This window comes from Dermacentor albipictus, chromosome 1 (assembly GCF_038994185.2).
Source record: "Dermacentor albipictus isolate Rhodes 1998 colony chromosome 1, USDA_Dalb.pri_finalv2, whole genome shotgun sequence".
NCBI lineage: Eukaryota > Metazoa > Arthropoda > Arachnida > Ixodida > Ixodidae > Dermacentor > Dermacentor albipictus.
Genome location: NC_091821.1, coordinates 220547193 through 220568268, shown reverse-complemented (window position 1 = coordinate 220568268; position 21076 = coordinate 220547193). Strand labels below are relative to the sequence as shown.

General features: G+C 46.4%; 1 protein-coding gene across 4 annotated transcripts in view; it reads left to right on the top strand.

Annotated features, from left to right (window-relative positions):
* The first annotated feature begins 6166 nt into the window (after positions 1 to 6166).
* Positions 6167 to 21076, top strand: part of LOC135897427 (platelet binding protein GspB-like) — a 218656-nt gene continuing 203746 nt past the window's right edge. For 2 of the 4 annotated variants that reach the window (XM_070530921.1, XM_070530918.1), the window contains exons 1-2: positions 6168 to 6838; positions 16501 to 16570. In XM_070530921.1, the coding sequence (XP_070387022.1) occupies positions 16546 to 16570 (25 nt within the window). In that variant the 5' untranslated portion in view covers positions 6168 to 6838; positions 16501 to 16545. Of the gene's footprint in view, positions 6839 to 16500; positions 16571 to 21076 lie in introns of all 4 variants that reach the window. The other 2 variants (XM_070530920.1, XM_070530919.1) reach the window with 2 other exon arrangements.

Genomic DNA, 21076 nt, shown 5'->3' with positions numbered 1-21076 from the left:
TACAACACCATAATACTCCAATGGAAATACAATGGATTCACGGTGGCCACTTTTCCATAATCTCTCAACGAATCCTCCATGAAATGCCAATGGAATTTCCACAATTTTTCTGTTGATGGTACAATAACATATCGATGGAAAATCAATGGATTTCCAACAACATTTTTTGTAAGGGTTAAGCCCGTGGCCTCGTGCGTCTGCTACGTGTAAGGTTACAAAGATGCTGCTGCGTTTTTTGAAATGCACCAGCTCGTATGAGCGCCTGTGACTAACTCAGCGATGAACGCTCGTCTGTGTAACAGTGCAAAGTGTGAAGTTCTCTCTTCCTTCTCTTTAAATCCCCTTTCCCCTTCCCCAGTGCAGGTCTGTGTAACAGTGCAAAGTGTGAAGTTCTCTCTTCCTTCTCTTTAAATCCCCTTTCCTCTTCCCCAGTGCAGGGTAGCCTACCGGGATCACACTGTTTAACATCCTTGCCTTTCCCATATGACTCCTCTCTCTACTGGCACTTTTGTCGGTCAGCATATATACACAGGGGTAATAAAAGCCCGCTAGCTTTACTTGCACTCGGCGAACATATGTAACCATCGTATATACATGTCCACAAATATCTCCGTTGAGATACCAACGGACCCTGTAGAAGTAGCAGAAGCAGCAGTAGCCGCTCCAAACTCGTAAGGGTAGGCAAAGAAAATTTCAAAAAATATATGTGGTGGCCCTCTGGACGGGGAGATTCGAACAAATTCAGAAATACTCGGACAAAAGGAGAAATCGTGACATAACTGGGAATTTCATTCTTGTCAGTATCGTCTACAGTATAGCTTTCGGATGTCTTTGTAAAGGGCTTTCCTATCTAGCGCTGGCTATTTCATCCTTTTAATAAACAATTAACACTTTGCAATCAACGTCATCGTCTTGCCAACTGTAATGTGATCCCGCGATATCTACACCTTTAATCTTCCGTCACCAACATCGAGGGGAAGACCCCCCAAGGCTTACATCCAGCATGCTGCATGCGAAGAAATTTGCATACGCACCAAAGACGGACAAGAAATACCCCGGGTGAAGCAGATTAAGGTGCTCGGATTCATCATAGAATCGAACGGCAACAACGGAGAAACGGTCAGGTATTTGGAGACTAAGATCACGAACACGATGAGGCTCATCAGAAGAATCACCAACAGACATCAGGGTATGAGGGAGGCCAACGTCGTCAGACTCATACACTCCTTCGTTATTAGCCACATTACCTATGTGGCCGCCTACCACAACTGGTACGCGGCCGAATATGCCAAATTGAACACCCTCATTAGAAGAGCATACAAGATGGCACTGGGCCTTCCAGACAGCACCAGCACGGAACTGCTGCTACAGCTGGGCGTCCACAACACCCTTGAAGAGTTAATTGAAGCACACCAAATCTCGCAACTCGAAAGACTAGCGAAGACACGAACGGGCAGGAGTATCCTGGACAAACTCGGGATAAGTTATCACAAGCAGCACGGCGACAAGACATCCCTTCCAAGCGCGATCAGGGAAAAGCTGCATGTGGCTAATATACCCAAGAACATGAGCCCCGAATTCAATCAGGGTCGAAGAGAGAGTAGAGCCAAGGCTTTACTCAAAGCCTTCGGTAGGGACAAGGAAGCGCTGTTCGTAGACGCAGCAGAATACGAGGATCAACGTGCTTTTGCAGTGGCCGTCCTCAATACCGAGAAACAATTGGTCAGTTGTTGTAGCATACGTGTAAAAAACCCCGAGGTAGCGGAAGAGGTGGCGATAGCCCTAGCCATCGTTAACCCCAGTTGTAGATACGTAATCAGTGACTCGCAGACGGCGGTCAGAAACTATGCACAAGGCAGAATTTCGCCGACGGCTGAGGCTATACTAAAAGCTAACGCGAACTATTTCATCTCCGAGGAGACGGAGGAACGACACATTATATGGTTCCCGGCTCACACGTCCCCCGACACCCCCGTACCCAACCTCAACGAGGAGGTCCACCGCGTAGCGCGAGGTCTCACGTTCCGCGCCCGCGAAGAAGGATCCTCTCTTGGGGTTGGAAATCCAACGGAGGCATGGACAGAGAGGGACAGAATGACCAGATACTGTGACATTACAAAATTTTATCAAAACTCAAGGCGGGTTTATCCGCCCCCTAACCCCAAACTCGACAGGGCCCAAGCGGTAGACTGGCGGCAGCTACAAACAAAGACTTTCCCCAACCCCGTCCATCTCAGGAGGATATATCCGGACGTCTACTCAGATGATAACTGCAAGCTATGCAGCAGGGCTCACGCAACTCTTAGACACATTCTCTGGGAATGTGACGTTATATGCGAAGAAAATGCAGTTTCCCCAGATGAGGCTGCGGCGCGATGGACGGCCGCGTTGCGCAGCTCAAACCTCGAAAATCAACTATGGGCCATCCAGCAAGCCCGTGAGGCGGCGAGGAGACAGGATCTCCGGACCTCCTCGGGGGTGGCCTAGGCCCAGGCCACGAATATGCCGGATTGTTAATAAAGTTGTTACCACCACCACCAACATCGAGGGGAACATCCGCAATAGTCTCAAATACTTGAATACACAATAATATTCGACATTTTTGAATAGTGAATTCTCAAATCGAATACAAATCAAATAGCAAGGACTATTCGATCCGTCACTTGCCATGGTGGCTTAGCAGCTATGCAGGTGCACTGAAAAGCCAGAGGTCGTGGGGTCAAATCTCGGCCGCGGCGGCCGGGATTCGATGGGTGCGAAATGCAATAACTTTTGTATAACATGCGTTGGGTGCACGTTAACTAAGAACCCCAGTAAAATTAATCCTGACCCCACTACGGCGTCCCTCATAATCATATCGTCGTTTTGGCACGTGAAAGCCCGGATTTTAATTTGTTTATTCGATTCATATTCGAAATTTTGAATATTCGCACTCTTCTACTTCTTTTGCGTTTATTGGGTAGTCATGTCCATTATGCTATGGACGCATAGGATTTAGTGAAGTGTGAGCTAGGTTAACGGGTAGATTAAATATAAGCCGATATAGTTTGTTCTCTTTCTTTGATGATCCACAAATGAACTAGAAATCAGAGGAATGCAAGCACCTGCTGCAGGCATCTAAGAAGCAAGGACAAAATTTGGCACAAACAGCAGTAATGACACCTTATGGATCGCTGTTTATTGGTTAGATGCAATGTGACTGGTGGGCGCACGCTGAAAATATGTTTGACCGTTCGAACATGCAGCAAGATCGTTTTAATCGTTTGCTGAAGCTGCCGTTTCCTTGAGGCTTCCAAGGATACCATTCGCCTCCCATGAGCTTTCCTTCTCCCCCTTCCTACACTTTCCGTTTCAAAAACCAATGTGCTCTATAATCCCGGCATCCAATATGCCATGTATGGTTATATAGGATCCTGTACACTGTCCTCAAATTTAAACTATCAGTAATTTTAACAAAAGAGCTATGCTACAGCTATTCAAATGCTGATTGGACATGTGGCTTATATGCGCTGTGGCGGACACAAGTTTTGTGAACAAGTGATGTCAGCAAGTATGTAATTATCACAAATTTGTTAATGAACTTTTGCAAGTTAGTGATTATGCAAGGATTGACTTCTAGCCTTGTTGGTGCGACATCTTTGATATAGTGTTTTAACGCGGAAACGTTTTCACACGGACACCGGAAGAAACACACAAGCGCTAAATTGCTTGTATGTGTCTCTTCCTTTGCACGGGTGAAAACGCGCTTTCGCGCTAAAACACTATATCGGGATTATGGTATATGTTTATATTAGAAACTTCAAGACAATGGTATTCGAGGATAACTTCATTCTTTGGCACATTTCTAAAGCTTTTGTGTTCCTAGATATTTATCACCAACTTTAGCGCAGCAGGACGCTCATTTCGATTTCAGAGGCGGGAATTTCGACATAAAGACGAACTCCCCGTGTGGCGTACGCGATTGCGGGGCCAGTCTTGTTTTGGTTTCACTCGGCTTCTGGACTGGTGTGCTATACGGATTGAGTTACGTCACATGGGGTTAGGAGAGGGAGGGTGGGTCATCTTTGGGTCGGGACTTCTGCATCTGAATGCGAAATTAGCGCTCGAGCGTCAAACTTGATGATGAATATCTCGGAATACAAACGCTATAGAAGAAAAAAATTGACTCGCCATTCCGACCCTGCGAAAGTGAATGGCCAGCGAAGCTGTTAGAAAACCACTCAAGTGCCGCCGATGGGGATGTGAAATGTTTAATTTTTTTTTTACGTCTTAGCACAACACCGTTGTTGTGCATTATGATTTTGCACTCTTCGACGCTCATCGTATTCACGCTGCTCTTCGGGAGGCTTAACTTTGCGTGGTCTACCCATAGCGGTCTTGCAATGAACTGAATGAGTTGCCAGGCAGGTCTCCCTTTTAAATATGAAGTTTGGTGACGACACTAACTGATTTGTACGCTGCTGTTGTCCCTTTCCCACCGGAGCAGCTTATGCAACCGTAATGTTTACCGGAAAACACACGCGGAGGGAAGGAACGTGGCTCGCATTGTTCACAGGCGCCTGCTCACCCATCATGCGGTTTTGGCGCTTGTTTTGAGCTTCTTCTTATTGAAATGAATACTGAGCTGTGTTTTGTATGCCTGATTGCAAAGGACATATGCACTTTTTTTCGGTTATTTTTTTTTTCTGACGGACACGAGAAATACCGACCAACTAGAGGCTAACAGCTTCCCTGTAAAAGGGAGTTGTCTTCAACATGATTTTATTCAAGTTTATAATATAAACATATGCCATTATCACAAAATTCAACAAGTTAACGCATTTTTGTCAATTTGTGTTTGCTGAGTCTACTTGTTCGCAAAAATTGTGTCCGCCACAGCGCGTAATCCACTTGGACAAGTAGCATTTGATTAGCTAGCAAATACTTTCTTTTTAGTTACTGATCGTTTAACTTTGAGGACGCCGTATGAAACCTATACAGTAATATGTATTTATTGAGTATGGAGGTTACGAGACGTAAGCGCTCTTTGAACAAGGCTGCCTTACTTTCTTAACGTTCCTATAGGACGCTTAACTTCACCTTCGACTCCATATGCGACTTTCTGCAAACATTCGATTTAGTTCCCCTGATGGGATCGATAACTGAAGAACATAAATCCTTAGCCGAAAGCCATTCAGAATATCAGCAGCTCGTAGGATCCAATCGTAACTTTGCTCAGTTATACTGAATCAGTAAAGTGTAAAGTAGGGAGAAGCAACGTGAATAGCAACCTATGTATGCGCACCTTGTTTTTATTTCAGGACTGGTCAAAAAAATCCTCACGTGACTGCATATCTGGCCACAGGTGTCACTTATTTGCGCGCTCGTCCAAACTGGTTCCTTTAGCCTCCTGAGATCCGAAGAAAGCGCAGCGATGCAATGGCTTTTCAACGGATCCTTATTACTCAGTTTTATGTGACAAACCTGAAGAAGCACATTTTCTTTAAATACTATAGTGATTATTACAGACAAAGTGAGGGTCTGCAAAAGTTTATACTGGTAAAACCCAATTAAGCTTATTGAACACGCAGAAGGCGACGCAACGTCGTGTGGCATGTTGGTTTGTTGATGCAGCATCCTGGACTGTGGCGTCATCTCGCTGCATTCGAATGGCACTTCACGGGCGCATTTCACCGTCCGTGAGGATGCAAAGCCTCTAACAAATTAATGTCAGTTTGCTCAATAACTGACAGAATACGATCAGACCAGTGACAGATGGTTCTGGATGCGCGTGGCTTCAAATTCGGAATAAAAGAAAGTTTAGGTCAATGACTATGTTTATTACTATGCACAGAAAGCCAATGAATTACCAGTGGACCACGGTGGACATCGATGGATAGCTTTGATTACACTGGCGAGCACAAATGAGCCTGTGAGATATTTATTTGCGACTAAGCTTTAAAAGCTGAATTCCTCGACAAGGAAAGAAAAGAACAACAACGTATGATCAAGACAGCAGTATACAAGCTTACGAACATACGGCACATAAATTTGGGTCATCCTTCTGTGCCCTGAGTACGAGTCAGAGGGAGTCAGGTAGATTGACGCTAGGTGCTGGCCTTTCGCCACTCGCAAATGCCGCGCACGAGGGACTCGCTGCAAGACCGGCAAGCTTGACCCAGCCGGCACGGACGCCGACGCACGAGGATCCGAAGCGTGGGCTGGTTGCTTGACGTCAGGAGCGCCAAGCGTCACGAGGCGGTCGCCAGTGGGCGCGGCGGAAGACGTGGTCTTTGGGAAGAACTCAGCAATCGGCTAGGTGGACGGGGATTGCGTGCTCTGGAGGGGACCTTCGCCGGCTGCCTTTACGAGGTTCCAGACATCGCGAGCTCTCGCCGGCAGCTATTTATACTGCTTCCTCGGCGGCACCGGCGGCGCGCTTTAAAATTAGCACCTTTTTGGCTGTTCCAAGAGCATGCGCAGTGCAAAAGTGACGACTACCAGAGAATAACAAATGAGAAAAGAATCAGAAACAACCCGAGCAAGCGAAGAGGCGAGAGGGCGCAAAAAAAATATCCCTCAACGTTGTTTGGCTTCAGAGCGGTGGCGGCGGTGCTTCGATTTGCAGCAAGTTCACGGAACTCGGATCGCCCGGAACCAGCGCCAGGACACGCACGCGACGCTTTGAAATCCGCGCTCGACAGGAAACACGCGGGAACGAGCACGGCTTGCTGAAAGTTCGCTGGTTCCGTAGGACACAGTCCTTAGCGGGCAGCCATGTTTATCCTGTAGGCCGCTTGGTTGCTCTCAACTGCTCCACCCTTAATACTGTGCGTTTTGTGGACCTGGGCATCCAAAGGTGAGCATCTTCTTTCATTTATTTTTGCTACCTTCATTGTTACACGCCAATGAAGGGGTCGCCACCTTCTAGCTGTCGTCATGGTCTCGCTTTCTATATGTTATCCGTTTAGTGCCTGACTGTTTCGTTCATTTCAGATATGAAAGAAGGCTGGTAAAAACGCCGCATGCGTCACGTTTTTCAGAGACATTACGCTGTAGCGATGCGCCTCGCGTTCTGCGTGTAGAATGTTCTTGATATGTGAACTTATGCTACGGCCAGCTTAAGACAATTCGTTTGCTTCTAGGCATGGTCTTGCATGCAGTTCGGCAATCTCGCCTCCTGGGCACTTTGTAAATTTACTTTGGTCAGGAGCTGTTTTTATTGCACGTTACTTCCTAACCCGTAAGGGCATACTCTTTGCTTTTATTTTTGTTTTAAAGTACAACTTTTGTACGAATGAAACCCAATCGGGATGAGCTCTTGTACCTGGCCCTTGATGTCGTGCTTTGGAACACCTAGGAGTAAAAATTATCTAGGGAGGGTTGATTTAATAATACAGAAAGTTGGAAGAGTTGGTGAAACTGCATAGTGTAACAGCGGAAACGGACAACACACAAAGACGAAGAAGGCCACGGGACAAGCTCTGTCCCGTGGTCACCTTTGTAGTTGCGCGCTGTCCATTTGCGCTGTTGCTATCTGAAGGTTGATCTAGTTTTTTGTTGGGTGTTGTTCGCCTTCTAAGCATTTTAGGAGCTTTCATGGGTTCATGCCGTAGTGAGCGCCGGTTTTACAAGGTTTTTTAAATAATTTTTTATTATTTCGGCAACGAAATTCGACAGCCGTGGCTGTAGGATTTCCCTTAGTTTGTATCAGGTCGAGCTTACTTCGTTATATTACGTTAGGTTGCACTCTAAGCTGCAACCTTGCTAAGACCCATACGTTATAGAACCCTAGGTATATACAAAAAGAACAAGAATGTTTGGGTGTAAGAAAATGAAAGCTGTCTTTATAGCGAGCGCCTATTTGCGTTTGAGTGCGAAGTTCATTTCCGGTTTCAAGGTACGAGTCTAAGGCGGAGACTTGCTGGTTATTTGTCGGGATCGAAGGTGTCACATTTTCGTACGACCAAAGGCAATGTTTTGTGCGATCGCTTTTGCACCAGGACATTTTCGGCTGCGAGGGCCGCTGCTGATGCCGACACGAGACTTTCCGGCTATGGCGCGCGGAGTTTCAGCGCGTTTCCTGACCTTCTTAGACTGAACGTTACCTTTTTGCCTCTCGGACTAAAATTACCTGCTTTTCCGGATGTGCTTGCAATGGCTTCCCTTTCATTCGATGTGAAACTAATTTTTGAAACATTGATATCGAACTCTGTTATTATGCATTAACTGGATACCTTGCTGCTCCGAGAGACAGCTTTATGAAACATTCCAGACCAATTTTCATTCGACATATACATTTAGGGCGAAGTAGACAGGAAAATAGGCATTTCTTTCTAGCCCCCTGTGAAGGGCTTCAATGCATGCCGTTATACGACAGTACCACCATATGTTAAATTTTCCCTCAAATATTCGCGTCTGGTCAGGTTGTTCGGCTTTTAGTTAAAGTATACTAGGCGGAACAGTTTCACATCCAGAAAAAAAAAAGTAATAAACACTTCTTCGCTTGTGGAATACCAAGCTGCTTTATTTGTCATATAAGAAGAGAAAGGAAGTTTGATATTAGTATTTTCCTCAGGCACGGTTCAACATGTGGCTTTAACTATAAGGATAATTGCCTCTCAGTAATGTGCTGGCGCATTCTAGAGACGTATTGTATCCGCATGCGGTTTGTCAGGGGAAAGCACAATTATTTTGCCAGGTTTTTCGGCGAATAAAATACCTAACGTCCTGTATCTGTTTTCAATGGTCCAATGAACAATCTTAAGCGGCAATAATCTCTTGTATGCGGCGACCGTTTCTGCCGTGCCGTATACTTGAAGCCTGATTTGAATTGCAGACATTCCATTCAAGTGTTCCTGTTGAGATGTCTGAGGGGAAAACCCAAGGCGCCCGAAAAAAAAATGATAAAAGCTAGCAGCCTTGTGAGACTTTGAAGAATCATATACGAAATACCAGTAAAGTAGTTCGAGACAAAAGGCCACGGACGCCCGGCGCGCTCCTTGTATCCACATAACGCATCCCTGGCAAAGAAAAATAAATAAAGAAAAGCTGACTCCTGTGGAGTTCTATTGGAACCAGCGAGCCTCGCGTATCTTTCTCACCAATACGCGCAGCGCCGAGTCATAACCAGAGCTGCGCGTTGAACGTGGTACGGCGTACTATTAAATTTCTCAAATTCATGGTTATCAATTTAGAAAAGTCTTTCCAATGGTTGGTATTAAATCTAGATGGTCTCCCATGTATGTATGCAAAGTTTCAAGCAGATATGTCGAACTGTTTGTTTACGACACCTGTTATTAAAGTTTATTCTGCTCGAACGAGCGCTTTAAGTTCTTCGACGGCAATTTGGAAATTTTCTTGGGCGCGCCTAATGCGCTTATAACATTGAAATTGTACGTGACGCACAATCTATTCTTAGGAAGTTTCATCTTGGCACACCCAGTTATTCGCAAACATTCTAGCCTCTCGCCATGCATCGATATGAACTACACTTTGTATAAATTTGATAATTTTTAGACAATGCCTCGAAAGCATCCGCAGCCTTGAATTTCCTCCATCGTGTTCATCCAAAGACTCGCTTTATGTCTATAGCAAGTTTTATCTTGATACACATGATAGTTATGAAGCGACGCACTGTGCAAAGTGCAATTAACCGAACGTCGGCAATTTTTAATTTAATTAACTATGGGGTTTTACGTGCCAAAACCACTTTCGGATTATGAGGCACGCCGTAGTGGAGGACTCCGGAAATCTCGACCACCTGGGGTTCTTTAACGTGCACCTAAATCTAAGTACACGGGTGTTTTCGCATTTCGCCCCCATCGAAATGCGGCTGCCCTGGCCGGGATTCGATCCCGCGACCTCGTGCTGAGCAGCCCAACACCGTAGCCACTGAGACTTCGGCAATTTTCCACGAGGCGCCTAATTATCCAGCACACTTAAAGTTTTAGTCACAGATAACTTATGATATGCCCAACATTTTTAAAAATTTTTGTTTAAACCAAACTTACTTCTATTTTTGCATATAAGAGAAACGAAGTAGCTCGAGGCATACTGCTTCTCACCTATCCAGTTAAACCTCATTTAACACTGCCCAGCCTATCTCCCCAGAGAGGGAGAGAGAGAGAGAGAGAGAGAGAGAGAGGGATATAGAGAGATAGACAGAGATAAAAGGAAGGCAGGGATGTTAACCAGTCAAGAGTCTGGTTGGCTACACTACGCTGGGGGAAGGGATAAGGCCAATAGAAAGAAGGGAGAGAGAGTGCATGACAATGCCCAAATTAAATATTTTGCTACAACTCGGACATCCTACCGGACTGTACCGACGTGAAGAGCCTCTCCTGTGTCGGTTGCGGTCGGGAGTTGCCTTCATGATAGCTTATTCAGCAGTAATTAGAGTGACTGACAGTCTTGCATCTGATGTCTGGGACTGCGTCCTGAACATTGAGCACCTATATCATGCCACTGTCTTCACTTTGAAGCACAGAGAACCTATGTCCAAGGCATTCAGGAAATTGGCTGATCGTCTTTTGAGTGAACAGATAATATTAGAACGCCATCCCCGCCGATCATTGGCTCAGAAGGCAGTGAAAGCAGTGAAGGCGCTTTTGTGCTTTATGAGAACGTCTGGCTTGTGCGAGCGCCTTTGACTCTGTAGTGCTTCAGAGAGAAAGAGAGAGAGGAGGGGGAGCGAGAGAGAGAAAGAAATGGTGTCGAAAAGGCAGGGGGTTAACCGGGAGCGCTTCTAAATTTTTACTCAGCACTGGGGGAAAGGTAAAGGGAAAAGAAAGACGGAAAGAATAGCGGAGAGATAGCGCGCGAAAATGAATTAGAAGCGGTGGGGAACGTGTGTGAACACTATACAGTCTCTCTGATAGACCACTTGAACGTAAAAGCTTGAAGAATGTCTTGGCCGAATTGTGGCGAGGACTGTATATATAGGCCGGTGTTCCACGACTTCGAAAGCGGCCGGTAGTCAAGACGGGCCAGCGCGGTCGCGATTGACCGGGTGTGTGCGCTGTATCAGCGACAGCGGTAAATTACCTTTTCAATAGTTTCCTTGTTGCCACGGTGGTCATAACCAGCACTGTCTTCCTTTTGATGGGGAAAGCAAAGCATTTTGTAAAATTCGACGCCAAGTTACAGTCGGCGAAGTTCTATTGTCTCGGGTCGGAATAGTCCGGATTCTCCTATCTCCTCAGACTTTATTATCTTCAAAGTCACCTCGATCAATTTTCATCCGCATTTGGAGCGGGTGTTTGGAGCGGACGTTTTGGACTAGACATTTTTCCCGCCGCATCTTGTCTAAAAAAAAGAAAAGAAAAGCGTGGGGATGAGTGCCACGACTGGAAAGACTGGCGCTGCCATCGGCGCGACGAACATGAGATCACGTGGACAATGCTGCCGCATTGGCTGCGCCGGCAGCAGCTAGAGGAGCGGGATTGAAAGCGAAAGTTTTTATTCGGAGGTGAAAGGGGGGCGCGTAGACGAGGACGCACATAAGAAAGTTACATGCGCAAGTTTTTAACCACGCCATGCGAGCCTTAGCCGCGATGTGGTTCGCAGCGCAGCTACAGTAAATAATACGACATTGAAGGATTCAGAGAAATATTGGCTCGTCCTGAACTTCTATACCGCACGTCCCCGTGCGCGACAAAGTATTTTCGAATGGAGTTTGCAAGCGTTCGCGCAATGCTGATTGCTTATGACCTGTCAAATGCTCATATGCTGTCATCTAAAGCTTAGAGCACGGTGTAAGTGCGTACGTTATGTATTTACCGTGCGTTGATGACGAAAAAAAGAAACACTGCGTAGGAAATGGGACAAGAGCGGGCAAAGCTGCGCTTTATCCTGCCAGTCCTTATTGTCCCTCTTTTCTCGCTGTTTTTCTGGCGTGAAGGCTCACGAATGTTGTCAAGTTCAGGCTCTTTGACAATTTATCATGTTCTGTCGATATTATATTGATTTTTTTTAAAGTAATCGCTTCTGAAAGCGCAATTCAGCGTGTTCAGGTCAATTATTGAATATGCGGACATGCACGAAAAGTCGCAATGTACGGGTCGATAATTAGAAAAATTCAATGAATAACTTTGTAAATATTCAGTTTATGTTATCTGTTCAAACCGTGAAATTGAGCAGCAGTGAAGCCATGTCTACTTAGCAAAACCCCAAGGCTAGCGCAAATTGTGACTTATCGATGTGCAAAATGTCGCCGAAATGTATTGGCGTTCCTGTTAACAGTTTCTTAAAAGGCTCCCTCCAAACGTCCCGAATAATACTGCCACGCTAATAGATATTTTATCACATTTTGGGGACTTATATCTCGAAAATGATGCTAGTCACGATTTCTAATAGTTCTTTGCTACAATTTCAGTTTCAACAAATGGATACCTTAAACAGTTCATTAGTAAATGTTTTTAATTGGCTAAGTGGAAATTACAATATGTCGTGAAAGTAATGTACCTCTTCATGTATTGCACCTGAAGAGACAGACATGCGTTATCGTTCACTGGTGATTTTGGGATAATTTTTTTTCGAATCAAAAGAAAGAAAGAAGAAAGAAAGGCACGGTCAATAACGATTGCAACGAAATCAAAATATCGGGCACCTACGTCCATGCACACGCGCAGCCACTCGCTGCGAATGCGTGCGATCGCTGCACTGAGCCGTCATTGGCTTCGCTTTTGCAGACAGCGTGCACAAAGCTAGTCTATCTCGCATCGTATTCTCTTGGAAATGGCTTCTTGCGCGTAAGAAGCCGGTTCGGCGGACCACGTTGCGACGTATACGCACAAAGTGACCGTGCGTTGCATTTGGTAAATATTCAGCTTCCGTAAAGCGTTTTGTGCTTTCAGTTTTTCCGGGACCAATAATTCGGCGGTGAAAAAACTTCCCTCGCTTTGAAGGCGCCTGCTCAAATGTCCGAGAGGGCGCGCGCGATCTGTTTTAATTAAGCGCCGGCAGCCCAACTACGAGGAGCGCGTCATGTTATTTCCGCATACCACGGGAACGGGGTGCTACCGACAGATGACACCTGCGTATGTCCTCGCGCCCCCTTATTTATCTGATACAAGGTTCAGTCTTCTTTCTAGAGTGTGCTCTGTATATTATTGCGAAAGCAATTATATGGACACTCCAAGCGCATTTCTACCATCGGCGTCACCGTCACTGAGTGAAAACGTGTGAGGGTGAGCCGGCGGACGCGGTTCTATTTCGCGTTGTCAGGATTGGGGGCTCAATCCCATCGCTCGTGATCCGTTGTCAAGATTAGAGTCGGGCATGAATTAGAAGGTAGCTGGCCCATGCCGTCGTCCAACTTATACACGCTGAGGACGTTGATGAAGGGAAGGACTGCTTCTCATCGAGAACGAGGAATATGGGTTTATTTGCAGTATTTATATCAGTCTAGCATGACTGTTTGAGAAAGTACATCAGTCTAACATGACTGCTTGATAGAGAGTGACCTGAGCAGCCGCACAACAGCGGCTTTTAAACACTCGGTCCTCTCCCGATACAAGGTGATGCGAACGTTCGTTTCGTCATCGCAAACTAGCCGCCTCCCCGCAGGACGGTCTACACACACCAATGCATACACGTGCGAAGGTCCGGAGCCGACGTCAGAGGGGCCCCGTAGAACTCGGAGCCGTTCCGGGTAGCGCGTTGTCTTGCGTCTTGGTCGGTGCGTGGGAAGCAGCGCAAAACGGCGTCCCCGCGGCAACTCGCCCACCCGTAGCAGATCAGGTCCGCGTTGGGGAGTTTGGGAACAATAGTTGGCCCGCCGGACTCATTCCGTCACAACGGCGATGAGGCTAGAGATTGGTGGCGGTTTCAGCACAAAGCCTGCTTCATCGAACGCATCCTAGCTAAAAGCGACGGAGAGTGGGGGATGCCCGTATTGTTCCCCGACACAAAGTCGATTTAGTCACGCTGTGGCTAGAAGTTGGCGGCGACGCTCCCGGAATGTTGCCGCCATAGTTGTAACTGGGTGGAAAATTTGCACTGCAGCTGGCCGTTCTTAACAGTGCGAGCGAGGAACGCAGCCCGGATGCGTTCCCTCTCCTGTCGCGCGCCAGACAGGAGGGTCAGGCGAGGGAGAAGGGCGTTCTTCTCCGGCGGCTGCTAGGGTGCCTCGATGTCCTCCTCGACGGCCGCTTCGTACAGAGAGGAGACAACCGCCGCGTCTACTACGGCGTTGGCCACACGAATCGCGCACGCCGTAGTAGGCGCCTTTAGGATGTTCCACATGGCGCGATTGGGGCGGAAAAAAAATCGCTCTGCCGCGCACGTCGCAGAGCGATTTTCACTGACAGCTTTCACATGCGTCTGCGGCAGCGCGATTTCCGTTGCAGCGATGCGCTATATTGCCCCCTGCTCACGAAGTATCCATGCCTGCATCGTTAAATAAAAACAACATGGAAACTAGTCAAATGTTCGAATTTTACTATTATTATTCGATAATAGAATAAGTACATCATTTCTTAACGTTTAAAGGCGTTGAGACTTTACGACAGCTTGCAGATGCGGTGAGGGAGACGCTGCACAACACCGCAAGTATGAGCGTGCGGCTTGTGCGGCGTCGGTGGGGTGGTTCCGTTTAGTACACTCTAGTTTCGTTGTTACTATGAAAGCCACAATTTTTTTCCTGGATGAGTATTTGCTTTTGCAGAAGAACAAGCTACTATTAAGTGTGCATGTATAAGCAGCTGGCACAATTGGTAGCGATGAAGAGGTTGACGACGGTGGCTATCAAGGAGGAGGAGACGAAGGGGAGGAAAGACAGGGCGGTTAGCCAGTGTAGGTACCGGCTGGCTACGCTGTGCTGGGGAAAGGGGTAAAGGGAATAAAAGGAGAAAGAAGAAGAAGAGGAAAAAGAATGGAAACCAAAAAATTCACACAGTAACGCGAAACTACGCGCTACAACATTCAAAGGCGGTCGCACAATTCGCATGTCCTTGAAAACTTCAGCAAAGCCTTAAGGCCTTGAGTGCCGAAGCCCGTCTGAACCAGTGTTCTAGAGCTTTTTCCTCTGTAAAGGGCGATTGTCCAGTTTTTCGAGCGCGGTCACGAGCACTTTTCTTGGCACTTTGTAACGGGGACAAGTGGCGATCAAGTGTGTCTTATGTTGAAGCGGCGTCCTTCTCCCGACCTGGATAACGTGCAGCTTCTCCTTTTAAACGAATTGTGTAAGCGGAAGAAAAAAAAATGTTTATGAAGCTCCTAAGCCGTAGGCGCTGGTGGGTACGCCCTATTAAAACACGACTAAAACTGGCGCGCGACATTGCTCCACAGAGCTAGCAACGCGTGGTAAAACAGGCAAGCCTATTTTGACGGCGCTTTGTTTCGTCACACATTGCCCCTCGCACATCGCGCCGATCGCTTGGTGGAATCCCGCCGCGGAGAGCCCACGACGGCGCGGCTGTCGCTGAGCGACGGAATTCGCTGTGTCGCTGACAAAATCGCGCCATGTGAAACAGCCTTTTGGCGGACGCCGTAAGGACGTGTTGCTGGCGCTCGTGGGTCTTGAAAGCGAACTGCGACGTGGCCAAAGTGCGCGCCCGCGTGGGCCTCATCTTCAAAGCGATCTGCGATGTTTGCAGAGTGCGCGTAGTGTCGGCAGTTTCGCATGCGCTGTGCTTTCGACGTTTCGTTCGCGTTGAAGCGACAGATGCACGGAGGTCAATTGGCTCGCGGCTGCTGCCGCGATTCGCCACTCCAGCGTTTTCACAGACAGTTACTGCTGTCATCGAGCGAGATGCGTTCATGTTTGCCTGTGCGCGCGTGACACCGTGCTGGTTAATTTAGTTAAAACACGTTGACGGGCTAGTTGGTTTGAATCCATGATAGAACGTGTAACTGCGACTGAACAAGGACGTAAAAAGGAGCAGACACACAAAGATAGCACTGTCTCTGTGTGTCTGTTTCCTTCTACGTCCTCGTTGAGTCACGCTTCCATATTCTATCATTGTTAACTTAGTTAGTAAGCGAATGTTTACAAGTTTATATGAATGATAAGCCTTTCGTATAGAAACGAACAGGACACGCAGGATTTCTTCGTGTTGCTTATCATGGAAGATCGTCGTTAGCACAACAATACGAGAAGATGAAGCACGAGGCAAATCACATATGTAAGTGCGGTTAAAGAACGCTTCCGCGAATCGGATGATAAATATCGACGAAACGCAAGGTTAGTCAAACTGCAGAGCAAACATTCACACGCCGATGTCAAAGAACGAGGAATGGAAATGAGGAGGCAATCGATTTATCGATGTTACTTGCAATGCGCATCTTGTAGCCCGTTGCATCTATTCAATTTGCTACAAATATGATTAAATTGCGCTAATCTTGAAGTTGGAGTCTCTTTTCTGACTCACTTGTTTTGCGTGATTTTTTTAAATGATGTCGCTAGATAATTCTTGTCATTTTGGTCTGAATCACATGGTAAAATAGTATAGTGTTATTTTCTTTGTTTCGACCTGTGTAAGCATTGTGGCACTGAGCCAATTTACTGCTGTTTTACAGGGATTGGAGGAACATGACAAGGCTGGAAAGAGCGTAGCCGTCAACATGTTTGCAAGAAAAGACGTAGGAGGTGAGAAATTCGTCCTGCGAATAACTTGAATTATCTTTTGCGCGCATTTTCGGTCTATATATTTTTTTCCGTGCAGACAATAATTCCGCAGGGAACGGTTAAACGCGTTCAACACGGTCTTTCAGAACGGAAGTCCTTTATATGAATTTTCAGCTTACAGTGTGTGTCTTCTCTGCAGGAACTACTCGCTGGTAGTAATTCGCACTGGTCACTCGATGCCACAAATGCAGAGTTGATGAAATTTTGCACTTGTGACTTCGTGACGGTGGGAAAGCCCCTAAAGGTGTACGTGCGCGTGTGAGGAGTGGTTATAGATTGCTGGCGGCGAAGTCCGCGGATTTCTGATCACGCGATTTGTCGCAACTGTTTCTTGCTTTTTTGTTATCTTACTACAGTTCAGAGGCAACGTTTTTTTTTCGCCGAATATTATACGAGCTATTTTTTTTTGCGTCAGTAGTTCACAAACGTCTATTGAAAAGCCAAAGATTAGGTTATTTGCCGCTACAGAATCGCTTTCATTTCCGATTTCCCATTCACTTCAGCTGCAACGCACACGGTAGGGCAGTGGGCACCCACGCATTCCGGTATGTTTAGACTATGCAGGAAATGATTGCTGCTTGGCGGTGGCGTGCTTGCTGCATGAATTTGAACGCACGCGAGACAAGTGAATGCAAGAACTGCGGCACATGATTACTATAATGAATAGACAGTATTATGTGACATATCGCTGCATATACACAGGGATATCGCTGTGTAGACGAAGCGATGTCACATGGTACCATCCAGTAACCGTTACATTATACCTGCCCTAATGTCATATGCCATCTGGTGTAATGTAACGTTTCCTTTCGCTGTCTCACTGTCGCTGTGAACACCACTGTCGTGTGGCGGCCACAGCGTACCGTGTGGTGCGATGCGATGCGAACCGTCAATACGGATCCCTTTACAGAACCGACTCATCCTGCCAGTTAAGCAAGCCGTGATGCTTCAGCAGGCACGACCAAGCATGCCTTCATCGCATCAGGCTAGACGTGGCTTACACCAGCGACTTTAAGTGCAACCTTCAGTGATTAGACACGCCGATGTGTTCAGTGTGCAGTGTTCCTGAGGACTTGCAGCATATTTTATGTGAGCGCAGTCGATATTCATCGGGCAGACAACCTATGAAGGCTGCGTTGTAGTTTTTGACCCGACTTCAGCTTAAAACTACGCTATATTCCTGACCCGTGGCGAAACACTGCTTGCGCATTGCGTGTAATGAAAGAGATAGTAACATTTTTGAGAACTACGTGCCTTAATCAGACTTTACTAACAGGTGGAGTGTACGTGCATGTCTATGGATGTATGTGCCATTTGTGCCTGTGTCAAAGCACCGTCGTCTACACAATAACTTTTACCCATCAAGTAGCGTACCAGGCCGTCAGCCAGGCAAACTTCTCCATCTTTTATTAAAAACAGAATATACGATGTACACACAAATCTCTCCTTTTCGTTTCACTCGATGCTATTCCTTTCTTATCACCCGCCGCTCATGGTCATCCGATCCCAGTGATAACGTGGATGGAGCGCTGCCCGGACCACTCGGAAAGCGCGAAAAGAGGTAGCGTTGGAATATAAAATCATCGCATTATACCGTGGCCTATAGAACTCAGTGTCGGGCATAAGTTTCGCTATGGTCGCACTCACGCATGGAAACGAAAAATAAGAAGGGGCGGGTAGGGGGGGGGGAGCAGGAGGGTTGCATAATTATACTTCACCGCGTTACAATTTATGCTTACAGTACATTCGAAACGTACCACGGCTTATTGTGGAGAAATCGAATTCACACGTATAAACGTGCAACCAGTCGTGCTGGCCGGTGCATCGTGCTCAAGTCGCCATGCGATCGCACATACGTATATAAGCGTAAACTACAAGGTTGACAGGTGTTCTCTCCGTTTTCTTTCCTTGCATTTATTAATGAGCCGCCCAGATCCGTTACGTGAAGGTTAGAATAAAATAAAAATTTGGGAGGACGCTTAAGCTTCGCCTTTAGGAGTGTAAAGCCGATAGCATTCGAACATTCCTGACTGCTTCTCACGCTTCCGGGCAACTGCAGTTTATGTAACCGTAATGCTTTCCTGGAAACGCTGGCGGCGAGCGTTATTCACTAAGGCGAGCTTTCTGGTTCTTTTTTTTTTTGATGGTGTTGCAAGGAACCGAGCGGGCCGCGCCCCACCTACTAAGACACAGCTCACTCGGTAGTTGGAAAAGGGGTTCGTGTTTGAGTTTCCGCGTAACAGAATTACGTTTTCTCGTAGATTCAAATTACGATCCGACGCTATCATGTCCGTAGGGTATGTGTAAGTCATACTATTTTCTGATGCATTTTACGTTGAGAAATTCAATTAGTTCAGTAACACCTAGGGCCCGCGTGGTTCGGGATGATTCTCTCGACCACGGACGCCGGCGCCGACGCCGTATTTTATGTTCTACGGCACCGGGCCCTTAAGGCTATCACGTTAATAAATGAATAAATCGGATGCTTTGCATGAGCAGAATGAGCACTTTGAGCTTACCTTGCTTATGAAATAGTTTTGCTGCCCATGTTCAGACAATTCATGCATAAATTACACACTGAAGTGTTTTAGTTAAAAGTACGGCTGATAGCAGCTTTTATGCGATGCTTTATTGACGCCTTACTCCGAATGTATTATTGGATAAAATTTAGTTTTTAGTGGTAAAGATAAATTTGATCTTTTTGAAAACGGTTGGTGACACTTGAGATGGAATGAACCGTAAGAATTTGCATTTGCGCATCGGCATTAAACGAATTAATTTTATCGGTAAAAATAGATAGATAGCTAGATAGATAGATAGATAGATAGATAGATAGATAGATAGATAGATAGATAGATAGATAGATAGATAGATAGATAGATAGATAGATAGATAGATAGATAGATAGATAGATAGATAGATAGATAGATAGATAGATAGATAGATAGATAGATAGATAGATAAATAAATAAATAAATAAATAAATAAATAAATAAATGTAATGAAACGCCGTTTCCTGCTTTCAATGAGAGTATTGGTATTTTCTTTTGCCAAGAGCTTCTGCAGTTGCTCGTTAAACCCTTTTCCTGCGTGCTCGTTCGCATGAACTGTTTGAAAATAACATTGTTTGTTGCAATTAAAGTGAAACTCAAATCGAGGGAGCGAAACCATCGGCTTACGTTCATAGTGAATGCTCAAAAGCAAATAAACAAACAGGCAAATGGATTATTTAGGTACATCCCACCTTTGGCGACATCATTGCGCCACTGGTCCCAATATAGACGGCCCCGCAATTATTTATTTCTCCTCGCGATTTTGCTCCGCAGTTTCTGAACAAACTTCGGCTTTATTCATTCATTTATTCACCCACCGATGCTCAGAGTACACGAGGCACTAACTCTGCACTAAATGTCAGATCGTGTCTTCTCGCTCGACCACTTCGCTGTGAGTGCTCTCTTCTCAACGCTCTGCCGCACTCTCGCGATAGAGTGCTTCGCGCACAGCGGTCACACGCGCAGCAGCCTTATTTCCATTCAGCGGTGTCCGAATGACGCTGTTACAGCAGAGCCTGGCCCACGTTTCACTTGCAATTTCTTTCGACGTTCGATCAGACAGTGAGCGTCACCTTATGGCAGCTGAGGTACGTCGGGAATGGCTCGCAGTGCACTTGGTAGGCCGCAGCCTTGAACAGACAGGTGCCGTTACGAATGGCAGGTAGAGTGACGTTCCTAGGCAGGTGTAAACTAAGCTCCCCAGTGGGCAATTCGGCGGCGTGTCGGGGTAGGCGGCGACACGCGGCTGTTGAAGCTTCGTCAATCGCTGTAAGAATGAAAAGCTGGCCGGTTCTGGTTGGGACTAAGCAATGTTCTAGCAGAAAAGGAAAAAAAAAGGCACCGACGAGCAAAATAGAACGACAAGGCCTATCTCTCTTCACTCTTTTTTCTTTCCCTCTAGAGCAATGTTTAGCGTAAACAAGAAAAGTAACCACGGCGCGTCTTGCAGACAGACTACCCAATGCGCCGTCACGTGACGCGCAGTTGGTGCACTGTACAACGCGCTTGGCATTTTGCGCACATCGTTTTTGACAGTACGTCGACGATGCCGCGAAGCCAGCTGGTGAGCCAACATGACAACTGCCGCTGTATAAGGACACAGAGAGAAACTCAAAACAGACACTGAGGCTGACAACTCCACATGCGGTCGGCTACTCGAGCGTAGTTTAAAGAGATCAATTCAAACTCGCTTAATGGTCTAGAGGAAGCATATTTTAATAGAATCACTTGAACACACAAAATCACGCTATGCGACATTGTGCTATAGGTGCTATACATTTATTAGGAACTCGGTGTCCTTCCTGAATGACCAGAGTTTGCACCAAGCAGCGCAATCGATTTTATAAGATGTGGCTTGGCGTTAAAGTTGCACCCATGTACTACAAGTCAGACATCTAGTCGTGTAACGGGTCTT